The sequence below is a fragment of the Cyprinodon variegatus genome, unplaced genomic scaffold (genome assembly GCF_000732505.1).
Source record: "Cyprinodon variegatus isolate N-32 unplaced genomic scaffold, C_variegatus-1.0 Scaffold171, whole genome shotgun sequence".
Classification (NCBI taxonomy): Eukaryota; Metazoa; Chordata; class Actinopteri; order Cyprinodontiformes; family Cyprinodontidae; genus Cyprinodon; species Cyprinodon variegatus.
The window spans coordinates 546,044-565,202 of record NW_015150624.1 but is presented as its reverse complement, the minus strand read 5'-3'; the positions used below and the strand labels follow the sequence as shown (position 1 = coordinate 565,202).

General features: G+C 37.8%; 2 protein-coding genes across 4 annotated transcripts; both read left to right on the top strand.

The window, feature by feature from the left end:
• The first annotated feature begins 1,281 nt into the window (after window positions 1-1,281).
• Window positions 1,282-6,302, top strand: LOC107087055 (rho-related GTP-binding protein RhoA-C-like). 2 transcript variants are annotated; one of them, XM_015378399.1, is made up of 5 exons: window positions 1,282-1,400; window positions 1,750-1,907; window positions 4,149-4,269; window positions 5,127-5,257; window positions 5,366-6,301. In XM_015378399.1, the coding sequence occupies exons 2-5, from the start codon at window positions 1,752-1,754 to the stop codon at window positions 5,537-5,539; spliced, it is 582 nt and encodes a 193-aa protein (XP_015233885.1). In that variant the 5' UTR covers window positions 1,282-1,400; window positions 1,750-1,751; the 3' UTR covers window positions 5,540-6,301. The 2 variants fall into 2 exon arrangements, with proteins under 2 accessions (XP_015233885.1, XP_015233886.1); XM_015378400.1 differs by lacking the exon at window positions 1,282-1,400 and adding an exon at window positions 1,493-1,652 and having other exon boundaries at window positions 5,366-6,302.
• Window positions 6,303-7,985: 1,683 nt separating this feature from the next.
• LOC107087042 (RNA-binding protein 10-like) lies at window positions 7,986-18,997 on the top strand. 2 transcript variants are annotated; one of them, XM_015378380.1, is made up of 23 exons: window positions 7,986-8,115; window positions 8,550-8,613; window positions 8,705-9,221; window positions 9,315-9,485; window positions 9,574-9,643; window positions 12,268-12,341; window positions 14,160-14,246; window positions 14,339-14,399; window positions 14,485-14,643; window positions 14,733-14,893; window positions 15,415-15,512; window positions 15,657-15,744; window positions 15,839-16,010; window positions 16,122-16,207; window positions 16,279-16,360; window positions 16,466-16,557; window positions 16,661-16,837; window positions 17,042-17,206; window positions 17,303-17,359; window positions 17,478-17,675; window positions 17,948-17,995; window positions 18,074-18,129; window positions 18,263-18,997. In XM_015378380.1, exons 2-23 carry the CDS (start codon window positions 8,597-8,599, stop codon window positions 18,348-18,350), a joined length of 2,724 nt encoding a protein of 907 aa, XP_015233866.1. In that variant the 5' UTR covers window positions 7,986-8,115; window positions 8,550-8,596; the 3' UTR covers window positions 18,351-18,997. The 2 variants fall into 2 exon arrangements, with proteins under 2 accessions (XP_015233866.1, XP_015233867.1); XM_015378381.1 differs by having other exon boundaries at window positions 17,481-17,675; window positions 18,263-18,995.
• Window positions 18,998-19,159: the final 162 nt, after the last annotated feature.

Below are 19,159 nucleotides of genomic sequence, written 5' to 3'. Positions count from 1 at the left end.
TATCAAGGATTAATGTGAATGCAACTTGGGTCTGCACCTGGAAAAAGAGAATGTAGAGAGGCTAATAAAGATGACGGTGTCTAGTTAAGGTATAGAGGTATGTCTGTGGTTATTATTTTTATATTCATAGGAACATAATCAGGTAAGTCCACAGTTTACCTAGAGATGTGAACCCAAATCACAATACTCCTGGACCCTGCTCACCATTGTTTACAGCTAAACAGAAATATTTTAAAATGCAGGTCAGAGTCTCAGCCTGACCCTGACCCCTGATTCCTCCAGCAGTTCCTGACATAAGCATCAAAAAACCCCTCATTAGAGCTGATCCACAGGAACCAAACTCATGATCTTTCCTTTGACGCTTAAGAAGTCTGTTGACATATTCAATGTTTTATTTCACCGAAATATTTAGGTTAAAATAAATTGTTTGAATAATTTTCATTGATTAGGTGTGACTTTATTACGCCCTAATATTACCTGTGTGTGTTGTGTGAAGTTTATCAAATTAGGACAGTTCCTCTGTCCAAATATACAGTAACTGTATTACAGTTATCATCTTCATTCTGTACGTGGCAAAGATTTGGGAATGGAATGAGAGCGGCGTCATTGATCTAAGAAAAAAGTGTAATATTTTGAGAAGGCTGGAGCCATGGATGTCTCCTCATCTGCAAATGTCTATAATATAATAATGTGATAATGTGGCATACTGGAGTTGCATAAAATGGTTCTGTAACGGTGAATCGGGGCCACTTCATGAGATGTTAGTCAGGTTGGTATGCAGTTGCCTTCTGTAACCCTAAAAAAATTCTCTGATCTGAGTAAGATTGCAATTCCTATAAAAATCCGTTGTCATATCTCATGGTTATCTAATACATATACATTATGAAGTGTTACTTAAAGAGTGTGTCACTAGTGATCTCTTTTCAGGAAAAAGAACCAAAGAGGTGTAAACACAGAGCTTTCATTTGACAAATTGAATTGTGTTTATTTTTTCAATTTCAAGAAATTTGAAAAAGTTGGTTTGCTTCATCTTAAGAAAACTCTTTAAATTAACTATTTTAGATTAAACTAAATTAATCCATTAACACTAAAATATTAGGTGCGAAAGATAGATTACTTCTTCTTTTTGTATTAAGTTGAGCCGATGTTTGAGCCCCTTGAAGTAAATTATAACTTGAAGCCAGAGAGTTAAAAGATCAAGTGTTCTTGTTTGACTACAGTTGACAAAGTAAGAAACACTGGTAACATGCGTAAGGTGCGGCATCCTACTAAAGAATTACACAAAGAGGCGTGCTGAGTTTTCCAGTCTGTCTGGTAGAACAGAAAAAGAAAACATCCTGTTAACTCACTCCAGAGATCTTCTAGACCTAAAGGGAAGAGTGTTGCTTCAGTTCCTACAGGTAGGACATGGTTGGGATAAACATTTTAGATTCAAGAAAGAAACTTTAAAAAAAATCAGGGTTTAGACAACTTTAAATAGGGTTTTTGCAAAGTGTTGCTTAGTTTGATAAGCCCGCATTTCCCCATAGAGGCACTCAACAGGATTGGTAACATAGTTGAAGAATTTCTGTGGTGTACTTGTTCAGCCAGCCGGCTCATCCTGGGTTAGGCTGAAAACTGTTTTAAAGCTGCTGTGACAGGTGTCTACCAGGGTAAATGATAAGGCATTGAAACCGGTACATTTATTGAAGGAAACTCTTTGGATAGCTTTTTCCTCTGCTATAATTTAGTTGTGTTTGTGTTATCCAGAGATGTCGGCTCTCAGGAAGAAGTTGGTGATTGTCGGGGATGGCGCTTGCGGGAAGACCTGTCTGCTCATTGTATTCAGTAAAGATCAGTTCCCTGAAGTCTACGTGCCTACTGTGTTTGAGAACTATGTAGCAGACATTGAAGTTGATGGGAAACAGGTAAGTGATGATGTCACTATGACTGATGTAAGACAGCTGGCTTAACTATGACAAAAAATGCAAACAAAAACATATTTTCCTAACAGGTAAGCAGTGCTACTAATAATGTAGAAGTGTTATGATAACAACTGGTTCATTCTATGAGCAATTAGGAATACCGTTGTGGGTCAATAAAATTCAGTTGCTTCACATTTTTATTCTAAAAAAAAAAAAAGAAATAAAACCAAACTCAAATATCTGATAACTTCAGATTTCTATTTGAACTTCTTAGAACAGAAGTTACATTAACTATTGTATTGTATTTTTTTTTATCTAGGTTGCTAAATTCTTAACTTTTCAACCTGAATTTTGGGCAATAAAACGAATGTTCAAACCACTTTGCTTTTCCATTAGTTGCTTTAAGCATTATTTTTTATTTCTTTTTATAAGTTACATTGTGCTATTTTTACTTCTAAATCGGAAGCAAATGAGTATATCACTGTGGACTGGAATGAAAATAATTCCTTGTTGTCAAATTCCTTCAGCAATAAAAATCCGTATAGCAACACATTGATATGTTTTTGACCTTTCAGAGCCAAATAGTTCTTCAAACCACCCAGGGCTGGGCTTGGACCAAAAAATGTCCCTGGCATTTTTTTCATCATCAGCATGATTTACTATAAGATATGCAGAAATACATGTCATTCCAGATGATGGCTTGTTTTAAAATATAAAATAAGGTTAAATAGAATAAATTAAGAGTAAAAAACGATTTAGTATGAAGTGTACTTGGGTACTGAGTAACTAATCTTTTTTTATTTTCCCCAACCTTTTATTGTTTTACACTTTCACAACTACAGAGCAACGAAATTAGCTCTCTGCATTTAACCCATCCCCTTGGGGAGCAGTGGGCTGCCAATGTGCTGCCAATGTGCTGCACACGGGGAGCAATGTGGGGTTGAGAGTCTTGCTTAGGCACCCAGATTGGCAGTCTGTGGGAGTGGGGCTTGAACTCAGGATTCCAAGCACAATGCCCTAACCACTAGGCAACCACTCCCCAAAGCAGGCATTAGTGTGAAGGGTCTTACCTAAGGACCCAAACTGGCAGCTCATTCCCCCAAGATGGGGTAAAAACCCAGGCTTCCTGTTTGCAGGATGGGTGACTTACCGCTTGAGCTCACCAGCTGCTTATCATATGATCTGATCTTGAGTAATGTGATGTCTAACTTCAACCTACGTGTAGATATGAATCTCTGGTGGATTGTTGGTTATTAAAAGTCAATTCTTCATTCTATGTGGTTCCTATAGTGCGTAGATTAACCTGACATTTTACCCAACTAAGATTAAAAATATTTCACAATATTATTTATGTAATATTTTCATTACTTTTTGTGTTTTAAAACAAGTAATAATATGATTGAGCAACTGTAAAACTCCTAAAAAGGTGTTATTTTCTCCAAAAACACATAAACCTGCACATCTTTTGTATTAAACTGTACAGGAAAATATATGGCTATATATATTATATATATACATGTGTTACTGCCTGCCAGTGTTTCCTCTCTATCCCATATCAGTATCATTATAAGTGGGAAAATTCTCTTTATACATTGAATAAATATTTTAATGCTTAATGTATTAGTCCTGCCAGTTCTACTCATGTCTGCTTCTTCTCACGGGGGCTTTAATCATTCTGACCTCCTCGCCTCCTGTTCCTGCATATCTTCCTCTTCCTCAATATATTTAACCACAAACAAACATATTGTTTTGGTACGTTGAGGTGGTCCACCTTTAGCCTTCTTTTTCTTTCAGCATCTCTGTGCTACCCTTCCATTTTGGTGCTTTATCAACATTTTCTACAGGCAGAAACACAGTAACATCTCCAACTCTAGTAGTCACTTCTAATGGTTAAATTTGATCACCCCTCCGTCAGCAATGAGCAGCCCAGGAAAGTTAGGAGATTAAACAAAATATTCAAAATGATAAATGATAATAATAATAAATAAACTATTAATTCTAATTTTTTTTAAATGAAATTAAAACAGCTGTGGGCCGCCCACCCCATTAGCTTTAGCATCCACAGACAAAATGTTTTACTCAAAAAATCAGGAGTGTCAGTGCACTTTAGGTGTTTGGTAAATAACCTGTTTCTTTTTTCAATAAAGCGTATTAAAAATGCACCATATCGTATTAATAGCTTGTGACTTTCCTATAAACTGCAGATTTTTTTGCTTATATTTTCTCTTTTGTTCTTTTGCTCAGGTGCAACTAGCACTTTGGGACACAGCTGGTCAGGAAGACTACGACAGACTGAGGCCTCTTTCCTATCCAGACACCGATGTAATCCTCATGTGCTTCTCTGTGGACAGCCCAGACAGTTTAGGTATTTTTTGTTAGAAATAAATCTAACATCCATCCCTAGATCCCCAGATCTACTGTTTGTACCCTAAACAACAAACAGCTTGGAATGGCCCTTGTTTCACCTGATTTTCCTATAATTTCTTTGAGCTCAACCATAATTATTTCTCCATAGCCTCTGACCATTTGATTCCACTCACCACAAGGTGGTAATTAGTTTACAGCTCTATTCACCTGAGTGTCCCAGATATAGAATACCGGGTCTAAGGATACAATTTTGGAGCGACAATTGTGTGGGGTGCTGGAGTTCACCCTGCAACCAGAGGGTCGCCGGTTCAAACATTAGCTCCATCTGTCTTAGTGGCTTTGTCCTTGAGCAAAACACTTTACTGCATTGCCTACTGATGGCAGTCAGAGGTCAGGATGACGCTTGTGTATGGCAGCCTCACCTCTGTCAGTGTGCCCCATAGCGGCTGTGGCTACAGTTTGGCTTGCCACAATCAGATTTGAAAAGGTGCATGAATGGCTGAATATAGTGCTCTAGAATCCTCTGACTTAAAAAGACTCTGTATAAGTAAGCCTACCGGTCATTTCAAAATTGATCATATTGGCCTAATGTTACTAACCTATAATCATGACAGATGTCATCTGTTTGTGCGATCTGCCAATTTGCCCATTTAATTGTGCCCAGTCTGACCCAGCCAAGGAATCAATTAACCATGAGTAGCCCCACCAGGAATCTAAGCTCCAATAAAGTGTCAATAAAGCCCTTTACCATGTTGAGGTGCCAAATCAACAGAGGGCTAATATAACTGAGATATATGAGAAAGTGATATATGTCGATAATTGATCAAAAACTTGTTTATTTTTTTTATTTTGTAGCGAATATTCCAGAGAAGTGGACTCCTGAAGTGAGACACTTCTGTCCTAATGTTCCAATAATTCTGGTTGGGAACAAAAAGGACCTTCGTAACGATGAGCAAACCAGAATAGCTCTTGCCAAAATAAAACAGGTACAGTGTTTCCATTGTTTTGCTTAGCAATTTATTTGTGACATTGTGTGAAATGATGATGTGTATGTGTCCCACTAAATGCCACAAATGTATGATTTTGGTTTTCAGGAGCCAATTAAATTTGAAGAGGGAGAAGAGATGGCTCGCCGCATTGCTGCCTACCGCTACCAGGAATGCTCAGCCAAAAGCAAAGACGGGGTCAGACAAGTCTTTGAGATGGCAACTAGGGCAGCATTGACAAATGTCGGTCATGGCAAGAAGAAGGGCTGCATACTTTTATAAACTTTTAAAAGTAGAGCCATCCTGAAGCACACATTAAAATGCAGCTTTCATTGACATGATTTTGTAAGGAAAGTCTGCAAGTAACAGAACCAATAGGGGATTACTAACAAACTTTTGTTTCTGATCTCTGTACTATGACAGAGTATTAAACCATATTTTTAAACGCCCACTTTACATTTAAAAGGGGTCAAGAAAATAGATTTTGATCATTTTCCAGTCTATCATATTTCCCTGTAGTTTTTGTGTTTTATTTTTATTCAATGGGTGTGTATTAAGCCATATGTTATTCCCTGTATGACTGTACTTACTTTTTTCTTTCTGTGACAAATTTATTCCAGTTGGCCTTCCTCATAGCTCAGATGGGTGGTGAATTATGAACTGGTAATAGTAAAAGAAATCTTAAGGGGTTCACATATGCATACATTTATGTTTTAAGACCTTTTTCTGTACCAAATCATCAAATTAATAAACCTAAGCGTGAATTCACAAATGTCTAGCCTATTAGTTGAATTATCTTTTATATTTAGTTACTCAGTCCATTAAGGTCTGGTTATTTTTTTGTTTGTGGTTTTACTCTACCACATCTCCATTAATTATAATGTGTACTCCCTCACTAGGATGTCACAAATTCTTCCAGCATATCATAAATATATTGCACAATCATTTAGTTTTTTCATTTAAAGACAATAAAATATATTGTTACTGGTTAAATGTTTCCTGTTGATTTTCAGTGCTATATGTGGGCATTTTGCAGTTTTCATCCTGAATTAAATTTTGATTGTGGTACCTTCTGTTTTTTTCTTCCATTACTATTTTTTTTTTTTTTGTCTGAATTTACTTACCACTTCTGCCACATTTACCCGTATTTTTGATCCAATGCCCCAGTAATAACACAAATTAAATTATCTTTCTTGATGTCTTGAATGCCATGTTTTAACAAAATAGGAAAGGATTATACCCAGTTTTATATACCTTCTTTACCTGATCGTGCTGATTTTGCACAGTTTCTACCTAAGTCAGTTAGATAACATGCTGTTGTCATTTTGCACATCTCTGATGTTGCTGCTATTTTCAAATATCCCTTACTATAAAAATGTCCATAGCTGTACATTGGTTATTTATTCTCCAGGAGCACAGTAATTATATTGTTAAAACACTTTACAGTACAGCATTTTTAAACTCTTCACTATTATGTTATTCTAATACACTTTTCAAAGTTCCACATTTGTGTGCCCAATTTTTTTTTATAATCTTTTTGCTGCTGTAAACACCAGAATTTCCCCATTGTGAGACATTAAAGGGATTTTCTATTCTATTCAATTCTATTCAATTCTATTCTATTCTATTCTATTCTATTCTATTCTATTCTATTCTATTCTACTCTTATCCACAAAATTGGGTAAGATACTACCAACCCATATTAATTTGCCAAAAATGACAAGTCACTGTGATTAAATGTCTCGAAGCTAAACGTCTGTTTATAAGGGTGGTTTCTTTTTTTAAAGACATTCTGCTATTCACCTGGATTAAATAGCAGCAACAGTGGAAACTGTAAAAATAAAACGTATTGTTCTTACAAGAGAGAACTATAAGAAGTAATGATCCATATATACTGCATGTATTGTGTTGTAAGTAACTAGTTAATGAAAAAAGTATGCAGTGTGTATACTTGATGTAGTGTTTTTTTGTTGAAAATATCTTTTTGTGGGTCCATTATTATTAAAGATGTTATTTATTGATGGTAATGCAGCCTTTAGCACTTCAACATGAGGTTCTTGGTTTGAATCTTGACCGAGAAAGTGCCCTGTTCTAATTCCTGGTACATCACTTCTACCCAGAGACTGTACGTCTTTTGCTGCCTTTCTTTTATCACTGAATGATGAACACCGACCTTCCTGGAGGAAACAGGACAGCAGTGCATCAATTTTTATTGTGTTTTGGTGACCTCCTGATTGGGTCTGTAATGCACTCTTTACGTATTTAATGTAGGAAAGCATCCTGGCATGAATGGTTCCTCTGTTTGTAGATCCTGCACTCCATAGTCTTAGACTTTTTTTTTTTGCCCTTTCTAGACTCATAGGTTTTAATTAATTTATTAATTAGCCTAGGTTGTTACTAAAGTTGTATTTAAATACCCCCCCCCCCCTTTATTTTATAGATGCAAAGATGGGTCTTATTTCCAAAGATGTGTTTTCACAAATGGAAATGGTTTGGTAATTCATGTAAAGTATTAGGAATTTTAAGATATGCATGCGTTTTCATTAAATTATATAAAAGCTTTCAAAGGTACCAATGACTTTAATATGTATTCTGTTTTATCGTCTGCTCTACATTATTGGCCAATCAATGTTTGCGCGAACGAAACGCCTGAACTTTAGATGTTTAGAACCGCGTACCTGCATATCTACTATTCACCAATCAAAATAGAGAATAAGGGTTATCTCCCGCCCTCTCTGACGTCCTTCCTGTGGCCATTTTAGACTTGGTAAACTGAAATATAAATAAATAAAACGTCTCACTCACCCGCGCTTCCATTTATCATATCACAAAGGGTCGTTAGACAAAAAGCATCCAAGGTACGTATTAAATCTGTTTTGTCCTAATAAGCATTTTGTTTTGTGACAACTGACAGCCGTTAGACTCGGCGTGTTAAACCGTAGCCTTGCTAGCCAACCTCATGCTAAGGTGGTTAGCCTAGCATCTAGCAGATATGACCGCTGTACTTTTAAGTTCTGATACTCTAGATAAGATATACGTATTAACTGCTCTCACAAACTGAATGTATTTACTATTAGCTATTTGAGACTGTATACTCTTATTTTTAAGTTTGTTTCAGAATTTGGTCGCAAAGGATAGAAAACGAACAAAGTTATATTGGTGTGTGCAGCTAAAAAATGCTTCCTATTGATCGTATTCAACAACACTGCAATGTAACCTGTCTTTACTTTTGTTTACTTGCCTGAATGCTCTCAGTAACTCATTGCTGTCACTATAATCTTATGTTCTAAAGATTTCATCGAGAAGATACTGGTAATTTGAGGAAATTGTGAGGGAGAAATGGAATATGAGCGGAGGTGAGTAAATGTGATTTTTTTTTTCACATAAGGGTTTTCCTCATGATTTATTAAAAAGCTTTTTTTTTTTTTTCTCTCCTTTCATTATTAGGGGTGGTCGAGGCGATCGCCTTGGTCGCTATGGTGGCTCTCATAATGATCACAACTTCAGGGACATGGACTATCGTGGTTATGGGCAAGAGGATGAGGAGGGAGTCCATGAAGTCAGAATGGAGGATGATGGGTTATACATGCCTGATGAGTCGCCTGTAGGTGTTCATGAGTTCCCAGCAGGGTTTCAAGGTTCCCCACATTTTCACCGAAGAGGAAACGCAAGAGGTGACATGGGCCGTGAGGGAAACGGCCCCCTGTGGCCTCCCTTTTCTCAGTCACATCCTGATGGTGCACATCTCATTCTTCAAAGTGAGGATGATGGATTCAGACAAGACTTTGAGCAGATACAGAGCAGTCTGCAGGGAAGGGGTCGGCAAAGAGGTGGAAGAGGGTTTCCAGAAAGCAGGGGTTCGTGCACCGGGGTGAGGGATGCTAACTGGGTTCCCCGTCCTGAGCAGATAGAGTTCAGATCGAGAGATGAGGACAGGGGATCTCGTGGCGGTGGAAGGCGGAGAGTAAGTCCAAAGAAAAAATCAATAGTTTGCAATGCTTTTTTTTTTTTTTTTTTTTAAAGAAATTATTTATTTTTACACAACCTACTTTAAAAGACTTTTCCAGAAGCAGCAGAAGAAGGTGGCTGTGAAAACATAGGACAAGACCTGTCTGCAGAGGAACTGGATCAGAGAGACCAGGACTACCGTGCTGACTTGGACCAGAACCAGAGGCCCAGTAACATTATCATGCTTCGCATGCTACCACCAAATGCCACAGCAAATGAGGTGCGATTTGTTCTGAGCATCGCTGGAATGATGGTGCTTACCTTTTTGTGTTTGTAATTCTACAACTACTTTCTTTTGCTATAATAAGATTCGGGCACAACTTCAGGAGCAGGGGATCCAACCGAGAGAAGTTCGCCTTATGAGGAATAAATCATCAGGTGAGAATTTGTCCTCTGGTTACCTTCTCCTCATTGTGTCAGTCTCATCCACTCCTGGCTCTGTTCTTTTGTTGCTCTTTTTGGTAACTAGACTTAGCATTTGTGTTACGGTTGGTTGCCTTCACTTTCTTTTTCCCTCTGCTATTACTTTGACAGTTATTGTGTGGGAAAGACAGCTTTAGAACATTGCAGTTTTTTAGGGATTCAATGTTCATTTGAAGAGCAAGCTACTGGTCATATTATGCCATTACTTTGGTCTTCTGGTTTCTGTCCTGCTGTTTCTCACTGAGCCAAATTCCACCTGCCCTTTACGTTATGGCCTACTAATGTTGCCTCATGGAAACATGCAGGCCTTCAGCCTAGACACTTCATTAACTGGATTTTCCTGTTCTCCATGTGTCACATACTGTCTTCACCTGTTTGTAGTTTTGTTTCATCCATCTTAAATCTGCCCAAGCTGAACAATCTTACCATGTTAAAAATCTTGAAAGATGCTTAAATTTCAACCATAAATTGTGTGTGAGAGTTAAGCATTGCTGCTAATGATCAGCTGCGTGGTTGATGTACATATTTTTGCCTACCGTTTTCCCATTAAGGTCATTGTGTCTTTGGATTCATACCTTGCTAACTTCCTGGTTGTCTGTAAAGTGTGCTTTACTGACACTGGCACACTTGCCCTTCTCAACACTATACTGTTTCTGTCACACCTAGATTGGTCTTTATCTGCTTATTAGCTTTGATTGATCATTAAAAGCATACAGCTTGTTCTTTATCTAGATTTTTTGCACAAAGTAAAATGTGTTGCCTTGCAATAGTATTTATACCATTTATATCTTTACCATTTTGTTCAATTAATATTTTTCTTAACGATGTCATGTGGTTCACTAGCACAAAGTAGCAAAGTGTTAAGGAAAAGTATGCCAATTTTTGCATATTATTCTGCACATGACTAGAAGCATGGTTTACTGTCCAAACGGATAGGCTGGGTAAGGAAAGCGCTTAACAAATGGGCTCATGGTAACTCAGAGCTGCAGAAAACCACAGTTTAGGTTGGTTAGGATCACTGTTAGCAATGGATTCCAGCAGTCTGGACATTTTGGATTGATGGTAAGAAAAAAGCCATATATGCAAACAGTAAGTGGGAACATGCTCTGTACACAACGTGGACTACTGTATCTTGCTGCAATGGGAAAGCAAATATTATTAGCAGGGAGCAGAAGCCAGATCAAACAGAATGCATGAACCCAAACTCGGCTGCACAGTATTAAAATGCAATGCAAAAATATTGCAAAGATAACATAAGTTGCAATCAATCCACCACTTTCCTCAATCTTTTGTCATCTTTGCCAGTGTGCACCTTTTTTTAATCTTTTTATTGCATTCAATCAATTTAGATTCAAAATTCCTTGACACGTTATTTCTGACGGTTGGTACATAAAACATAACCAATGTAGATTTTTTTTTTTTAAGCAGGCTTTTCTAGATTGTTTATACCAAGGTATAATGACCATATATTGTGCAGACCTCACTAAATGCAGACCAATTCTAGAAGTAATGCAGCAAATTACCTGAAAATGAATTGATGTCAGTTTGGACAAAACTCCAAACATGAAGCCAGAGATGTAGAGTTTTAAACTATTTTAAACATGTTTGTTTCTATAACAGGTAAGTCAATGTTTTCTCACCAAATTCAAATTAGAATCAGTGGCTTTACTTTTGGTACACTGAGGTGGTAACAATGTTTCATTTAGACTTGTAGCTGTTATTAAAATAAAAGATGCTTCTTCAAACTGCCCCATTTTTTTAGGTCTTTATTGTAAAATTAAGATTCATTAAACTCTTGCTCTATTTTGTGTTCCTCTATCATTGAAACTCCCAATAAAGTACAACAATGTCTGGTTTTAATCAGATAAAATATAACCATGTTTAAAGGGTAGGACTGGACAATGTGGGCAAAACCTAAATCACAACGTATTTAAGCACTTTTGGTAAAAATATGATCTCAATATTGATATAAAGAAAACAAAAGCCTTAGACTACAGAACAGAATTCTGTATAAGCTAGGCTTATTTTTTTTCTTTTCTTTTTTTTTTTTTTGCCTCGTAAGCTTTTCTTTTAAAAAAAATTTAATAAAATAAAACCCAGAATGTGATCCTTTAAGCATAAACTTTGATTGCAATCTATACTTATATTGAATTATTGTCCAGCCCTAGTAAAGGGTATGAATACTTATGCAAGGCACTGATGATAAAGTTTGGTGTGTTTATTTTTTTTATTCTTGCAGACTGCAGTCTAAATTAAGAATATGAGAATGATGTGGGTGTTTTGTTTTGTGTTACTGTGTGTTTTGTTGCCGCTTGGTTACCTCTGCCTGTCTTTTTAAAGAGTTCAGACCCAAACAGATGGGTGGGCTGTATTCCTTCTCAATCCCCGACTCCAAATAAGTCCCATCCTGTGCAGAAAATTTATGGGAGAGAACATGTCGTGTATATACAATTTTAATTAGGGCTCAAAGCAGGGTTTTTCTCTCTCTTTCTCTGCTCTGTAAATGAAGCACTAACCCAAACACTGCGTTGTTGTTATGTTGTTGTTGTTCGGTTGCTGTGGCGCTGGGCGGTATCCAGGTCAGAGTCGAGGATTCGCCTTCGTCGAGTTTAATCTCATACAGGAGGCCACCCGCTGGATGGAGACCAACCAGGTCACTCTCTCCAACACATACACAAATACACATATAGATTAATTCAGTGGGACATCAGTAAACACCATATCCATACATCAGGTGCACTACAATGGTTTTCTGCAAATTGCACACTCTAGAAAATGATTGATTTCTGTGCCTGAGGCAGGTAAGCATTCTTGTGTTTTTCTTTTCACATATGCAAAAAATCCAATAAAGGGCAAATTCATCCTCCATAACTGAGTATTTGTATTCAATACACAATAGCCCTATTTGTTTTTAAAATGGAACCTTGCAGTCACCTTATCTCTACAGTTAAACATTTTCCATTGGAGGAACTGATTCTGCAATAATTTGCATCAGTCCTTTGTTTACTCTGCCACCTTTGGAGAGTCTGTGAATGAAAAGATTTATTTTATATCGGGATGTACCGATCCGAACACGGGTATTGGATCGGGGTTACAATCATGGCATTTTTCAATGATCGATATCGGAGTCCCTGACAAAACTTTACTGCTGAAAACTGCTGTTGGTGTAGAGTTTAATCAGTCGGCTGCATCATCAGCGAGCCAACCAGGATCAAGTCCCATTTCCAAAATTTTAGCCGACGTGCTGCGTTTTGTTCCCTTCCTGAGGGGTTTTCATTTTTACGATTCTGTTCACAGAGAAGGACTGTAATGGCTTCTGCTGTTTTCTGTCTGTCTGTCTCATGTGACCTGCCTATGTTTGCTGGGTTCAGATGTTTTTGCAGGCAACACTTGGTGTAATACAGAGAGCTGCTGAAACTTTAGGCACATTGCAAGTGTAACATGAAGCAGGAATAAAGCTATTCTATGTGTTATTTACAGTCATGTGAATATTTGTTGAGCTATGTTATCAAGGTGGCATATCAACATAGAACCTTGGCCTTTAAATGGCTTTGCAGCAAAACGTCTTCAGATGTACATTTTTTTTTTAAGATTCCAGTTGTGTCGAGTCAGAAATTGATTTAAAAACAACTGATACAGCCTTGTGTTTGTAGGTGAGATGTATTTGGTCCTTATAGGAGCTATTTAAGCTAGGGAAATATGCATTGGAGCTGCATATTTAGGATGTCCTGCACAACCAAAGCAATAAAATATCAATGGCTGTTAAGAAAAATGGGTCTAATGCAGAATTTAGGGCCGCATTGGTAAATAGGTCAAATGCTAATGAAATGTAGTGTATTTCTGTTCAGCTGCAGAGTTTTCAAGCATATGCATGGCATTGATTATTGGCCTAAAGAGCCATCTGCCTGGGACTCGGTATCTTGAAATGCCTCATGTTAAATGACTCGGATCGGTATCGGTGGGGAGGGGGGTGGAGTTGTAAACCCTGATCTGAACATCCCTGTTATTTTTATGTCTATTCAGAAACATAACAAGTCTCTTTTTATTTGTTTTTTTAATTCATTGTTTTGTTTTAAGCATTATTACATATTTTAGGATGTCATGAGGTTTTGATGGTGATTACAGTTGTGTGGGCTTTGCTGTAATCTGTGGAAAGTTTCCCCTTAAGGGGGGAGGGATAACACATTTTAAACATGACACACATTATCCCATAAAATACGGGAATCCCCAAAGCTACAGACACACCATCTCAGTCCGTCCGAATTTCCTACAGCTGAAGGTTGAATTTCTTTGCTTTCCTCTTTTCTCTTTTTTTAAGTCTCAGCTGTTCTGATTCTCTCTCTCAGTTTTCTCCTTCCTTCCTTCTCTTTCAATTTCATCTCTTGTGAGATGAGACCTCTTTGTGGCATGTGTGACATTATCCCTGAAACTCATTCTTTGTCCCTCCTCCTTCTCTTGCTTTTCCCTTCAGGGATTGCTGTTGATTATGGGACAGCGAGTGTCTATGCACTACAGTGACCCCAAACCAAGAGCCAATGAGGACTGGCTCTGTAACAAGGTTTTTCATGTTTGAATTGCCTTTTCTATCAGACATATATTGTAGTGGTTTATTTTGCAAGTCGTCTAATGCTATATTCAACGTTCAAACAGTGCGGTGTCCAAAACTTCAAAAGAAGAGAGAAATGCTTTAAATGTGGCGTGCCAAAGTCAGGTAAATTTTCATGCAGTGTACTATAAATCTCTACACTCTTCTGTCTTCTGCAGTGATATATTAATGGTGTCTTGTCTTTCCTTAGAGGCTGAGCTGAAGCTGCCACAGTTGCCAAAGGATGTGCCTCTTGTGGTTCAGAAGGAAGGGACCCAAGGTTTGCTGCCTCTGCCAGTGTCCTACCAACCTGCTGGTCCCAGTGTTCTCCCCCGTCCTGCTCCGCAGCCAGCAGATGTTGCAAATGACAGTAGGCATTAAAATTAGCTTTTAAATTTAAAAAGGATAATTCTACCACTTATTACGTAGGTATTATTCACATTGTCTGCATGTCTACAGCTTTGATTCTTAGAAACCTTGGTCCTCATACGACAGTCGAAGCCATTTTGTCGGCATTGGCTCCATTCGCCACCCTCTCTTCTTCCAACGTTCGCCTGATCAAGGATAAACACACACATCTAAATAGAGGCTTTGCTTTTCTGCAGCTTTCTACAATAGTGGTAAGAATAAAAAAAGGGGGTTTTGATAAATTGTCTTGTAAATAAAATGCCCTTCGCTTATTTTAGTGTAACTGTAGAACCTTCTGACAGGGATTGTTGTTGTCGTTTGGGTTTTACTGTGGGCAAATATCACATCTAATAAAAAAAAAAAAACACAGTTGTTGATTAGCAATACAACATAAAGTATGTAGTATGTTTGCCACTGGTTTAATTAGGTAGACTTCTGTAAAAGTGTAATTAAATGTGCTAATCTAATTTTCACATCCTTTTGCATCAATAGTAGCCACATCAGAACTCACCTCCAGTTCAGTTGTGGGTTCATGACTTTGAAATTAAGGAATCTGCCTTTTTGTTTTCCTTAGACTTTAGGTCATCTGCTAAATGACATATCTAAGGGTGTCCCCCCCCTCCCAAAAAAAACACAGCATGGTTGAACCTGTTAGTTTCCTATACTGATATCCTGAAATGAACTTATCTTTAACATGGGTAATAATTTTTCTATGACCTTTGTTTATCAACAGGAGGCCTCACAGCTGCTTCAGATTCTGCAGGCTCTCCAGCCCCCCTTGTCTATTGACAGCAAGGCTATTGTAGTGGAGTTTGCCAAAGGTTCCAAACGGTAAAATATATCTAGAATATTAAGAGTCTGCATCATCAAATAACTTTTATTTTAATTTTTTTAATAGCGTGAGATTAAAGGAGATTGCTTAAGCAAGGGTTTAACTAGAATAAGGAAGAATCTCTCTGTTGTTGTCTACATCAGTGACGTCTTTGTGACTGAGGGGAGCAGAGTGAGCGCTGCTACAGTGGCCAGCACTGCTATAGCTGCTGCCCAGTGGGCTATATCACAGGTAACCTGCCCAACTTCCCTTATTGTTACTGGAAAATAAAGGAGTTCTTACTAAAATGCATGTTTATTTAATGTTTGTAATGATTTATTTTTAGAACAATCCAAATGGATCAGGTGATGGTGCAGCAGTTTACCAGCAGGGGGCAGCAGTAACTTATGCTCAAGAGGGGCAGGCTTACCCTGGGCCAGACACAGACTCCAGGATTGCAGCCCTGCCTGGTGCAGGAGTAGCACTAAATGGAGCATACTCAGGAGGAGGGAACCCAGGTTGGTGTGATTAATTCTCTAAGATATAAAGGAGGCCTTTTATATATTTCTGTAAAGCTGTATCTTTTTTATTATTTATTTTTTTACCATGATGCTTTCTTGCTCATTTAGCTGTTATTTCATCTGAGGCTGTAAAACTTGGTTCAGCAGCTGGGCAGCTGTCTGCCATCCCAGCAATCCTCACACCAGCCACACAGGTATGTAGTTTCTTTTCTTTCCCATCTTTCCTGTCTATTGTTCTGTGGTTTAAGAGCTGTACCTCCCACAGGTTGAGATTGTTGGAAAACCACAACCAGCTGCTCCAAGTCAACCTGCCACCCCCGGCACTGAACATGAGCTCAAACAATATCGTGAGTGATTTCTAGGAAGAATCTACAACATACCTATAGCAAACCTGCAGGTTGTAAAATTTGATAAGTAGGATTTAGCATAATTTTATTTGTATCTATTTTCAGCTGTACCAGATGTCTCCACCTACCAGTATGAGGAAAGCTCAGGTTTTTATTATGACCCATTCACAGGACTCTATTATGACCCAAATTCCCAGGTAATCTACCTACTCTGGTCAGACTGCAGAGCAAACAGCAGCAGTGTTTTATTTTTTTTCATTAACCCCTCATCACTTCTTCTTGGGCATCTCTTCATGACAGTACTACTACAACTCTAACACTCAGCAGTACATGTACTGGGATGGAGAGAAGCAAACCTACACTCCTGCTCCCAGCCAATCAAACGCTGAAGCCACTCTTAAGGATGGTGCATCCTCTTCAGACACCACTGCAAGCAAAGAAAAGAAAGAGAAACCGAAGAGTAAAACTGCTCAACAGGTACGCCACAAACTAGATAAAACTTTAAGATCTGTCACGTTTGCAGAGTAAATTTATTATGTTATTGTGCACAATTCAGTTAAGAAAAGTTTCTAATATTTTCTTAAAAGACTCTATCTTAGTATCTCTTTTAATCTGATTTAAAAACGTTTTACACCCACACATATTTTTCTTACACAGTTATTTATTTTCTGTATTTCCCAGATTGCCAAAGATATGGAGCGCTGGGCTAAAAGTCTCAACAGGCAAAAGGAAAACATGCGTTCTGTCTCTTCGTCACCTGCTGTCGGCTCTTCCTCCCGAGGACGCATGGACGATTACAGGGAGTCTGCAAGTGCTGATGCTGGCTACGCTGTTCTGGAGAAAAAGGTGCCAGCGCATCCTGAGGAGGATGGAAGAGAAATGAATGTGTGAGAGAGTAGATTTAATTATCCATCTAAACTTACTAAATGTTCCGTCTCTTAGGGCGCGCTGTCTGAAAGAACTCCGAGTTTTCTGGACCAGATCCGACAAAGTACAGAGGTATGCATATAGTTGAATACTGTAGAAAAATGCATCTTTATTATTATTATTTTAAATCTCTAAGATATGTCAATGCAACATATTTATGTTATGCCTCATTCTGCTGCCTTGACTCCAGCAGCATTCGCCACCTCAGCAGTCTGGTCTGGTCCCGGCCTACAGTGCAGAAACTGACAGTGAAGATGAAGGAGCAGACAAAGACGAGAAGGAAGGCAGACTGACAGACTGGGTGAAGCTGGCCTGTCTGCTCTGTCGAAGGCAGTTCCCCAGCAAAGAGGCTCTCATCAGGCACCAACAGCTCTCTGAACTCCATAAAGTAATACTTAGCAAACATCTACAATTTGTAAAATACATCTATTTTTAAAAGAAATAGAAAAAAACTACAACAGCAAGGATATATTATTTTGTAGTTGATTACAGCAGATTTGACAAATGTATATATTCTCTTTCTACATGTATCTTGAATTTATTCCTAATGTTTTTTCTTCTTTTAAAACAACCCAAAATATGACGGACTTAAATGAAAGAAAAAAAAAAGGCAAGTTTGCCTGTATGTTGTTTTGTGACCTTTCACCTTTGTGTTCTCAGCAAAACCTGGAGCAAAGAAAAGCTCAGATGGAAGCTTTTGGCAAGGAGGTTGGTTAATCTTTAATGGGTGATAAGTACACTAATGTTCACTGGATTAACTGTGAATGTTCTAACTTTTTGATGCAGAGACAAATGGATGGAGGTGAACCACCAGAAGCTAAAAAGAGGAAGTTTAGTCCAACGTAAGAGACTTTGACTGTTAAAAGTAGGAAAAGTAAAATGACTTGTTTTGAAGCTATTGAAGGATTTTTTCTGTCTTTAAATCAGGTTGCTCCAGTTGCATGTGCTTAACTTGTGCTTTCTTTACTTCTCTAGAGATGTGTCAGGAACCAGTCTTGGTGAAAGGATGCTGCAAGGAGGCGTTAAGAAGGGGCTCCTGTCGCGCAACATGCATGTGGAGTAACCACTTGCTTTTTAAAAATTCTCCTGCCACAGGAAATATATTTTGTTTAAAGTTAACATCTTATAGAACCTCTTACTTTTGGACAAATATAATAATTACCTCAACTATGGTAATAGTCTCATGAAGTGTTCCTGTAGCAGTAAACATTGGAATATTGCACAAATTGCACCTTTTTGCTTGCTTCCTACATAATGCAGTTTTCATTTCTCATTACCTTTTGTAATAAAATTTGTTAGCATAGATAAATATTTGCTGCTTGAGATTTCAAGATCAGTTGACAACAGATATTTTTGTTAGCGAATGAGAATTTGTAATATCTGTCTATGCACCATGTTCTTTTGGTTTTTCTTTAAACATGCATGCCTTGTCACTCAGTAAATGAATGATCTGGGCATAAAGTGTATATTTTTAGGTGAGCACTTCTCTTCACCTGTTCAGGCTAACACTTTAACCCCTGAACTTGATAAAGCTTTGCTTCGCCGTTAGTTTGTAGATAAATTTAAAAAAGGGTCATTGTTTCTCACTTTTATTTTACATTGAAATAATTGTCTTTAGATAACATTATTTTTGTCAATGTATTTGTCCATTAATGTGACTGTTTCTTTAAGCTAATGTAAATAAGAATAAAGAAACACTTCCATCTAAGCCAATGTGATGTAATTGAAATTAAGGGAAATCGATAAGTCTCAACATTTTAAGAAATTTCCTCATCTATTTTTATTTTTTCACCAAAAAACGGAATCTGTTGCAGAAGTTAACAAATGTAGTGCAACATCCCGAATATAAAGAGCATCAAGCCTAACAGTTGT

Coding starts and splice junctions, on each gene's coding strand:
- LOC107087055 (XM_015378400.1), top strand. CDS start 1,752: ATGTCGGCTCTCAGGAAGAAGTTGGTGATTGTCGGGGATGGCGCTTGC. Junction 1,908..4,148: donor TTGAAGTTGATGGGAAACAG/GTAAGTGATGAT, acceptor TCTTTTGCTCAG/GTGCAACTAGCACTTTGGGA. Junction 5,258..5,365: donor CTCTTGCCAAAATAAAACAG/GTACAGTGTTTC, acceptor TTTGGTTTTCAG/GAGCCAATTAAATTTGAAGA.
- LOC107087042 (XM_015378380.1), top strand. Junction 9,486..9,573: donor CAAATGCCACAGCAAATGAG/GTGCGATTTGTT, acceptor TGCTATAATAAG/ATTCGGGCACAACTTCAGGA. Junction 15,513..15,656: donor TTTGCCAAAGGTTCCAAACG/GTAAAATATATC, acceptor TGTCTACATCAG/TGACGTCTTTGTGACTGAGG.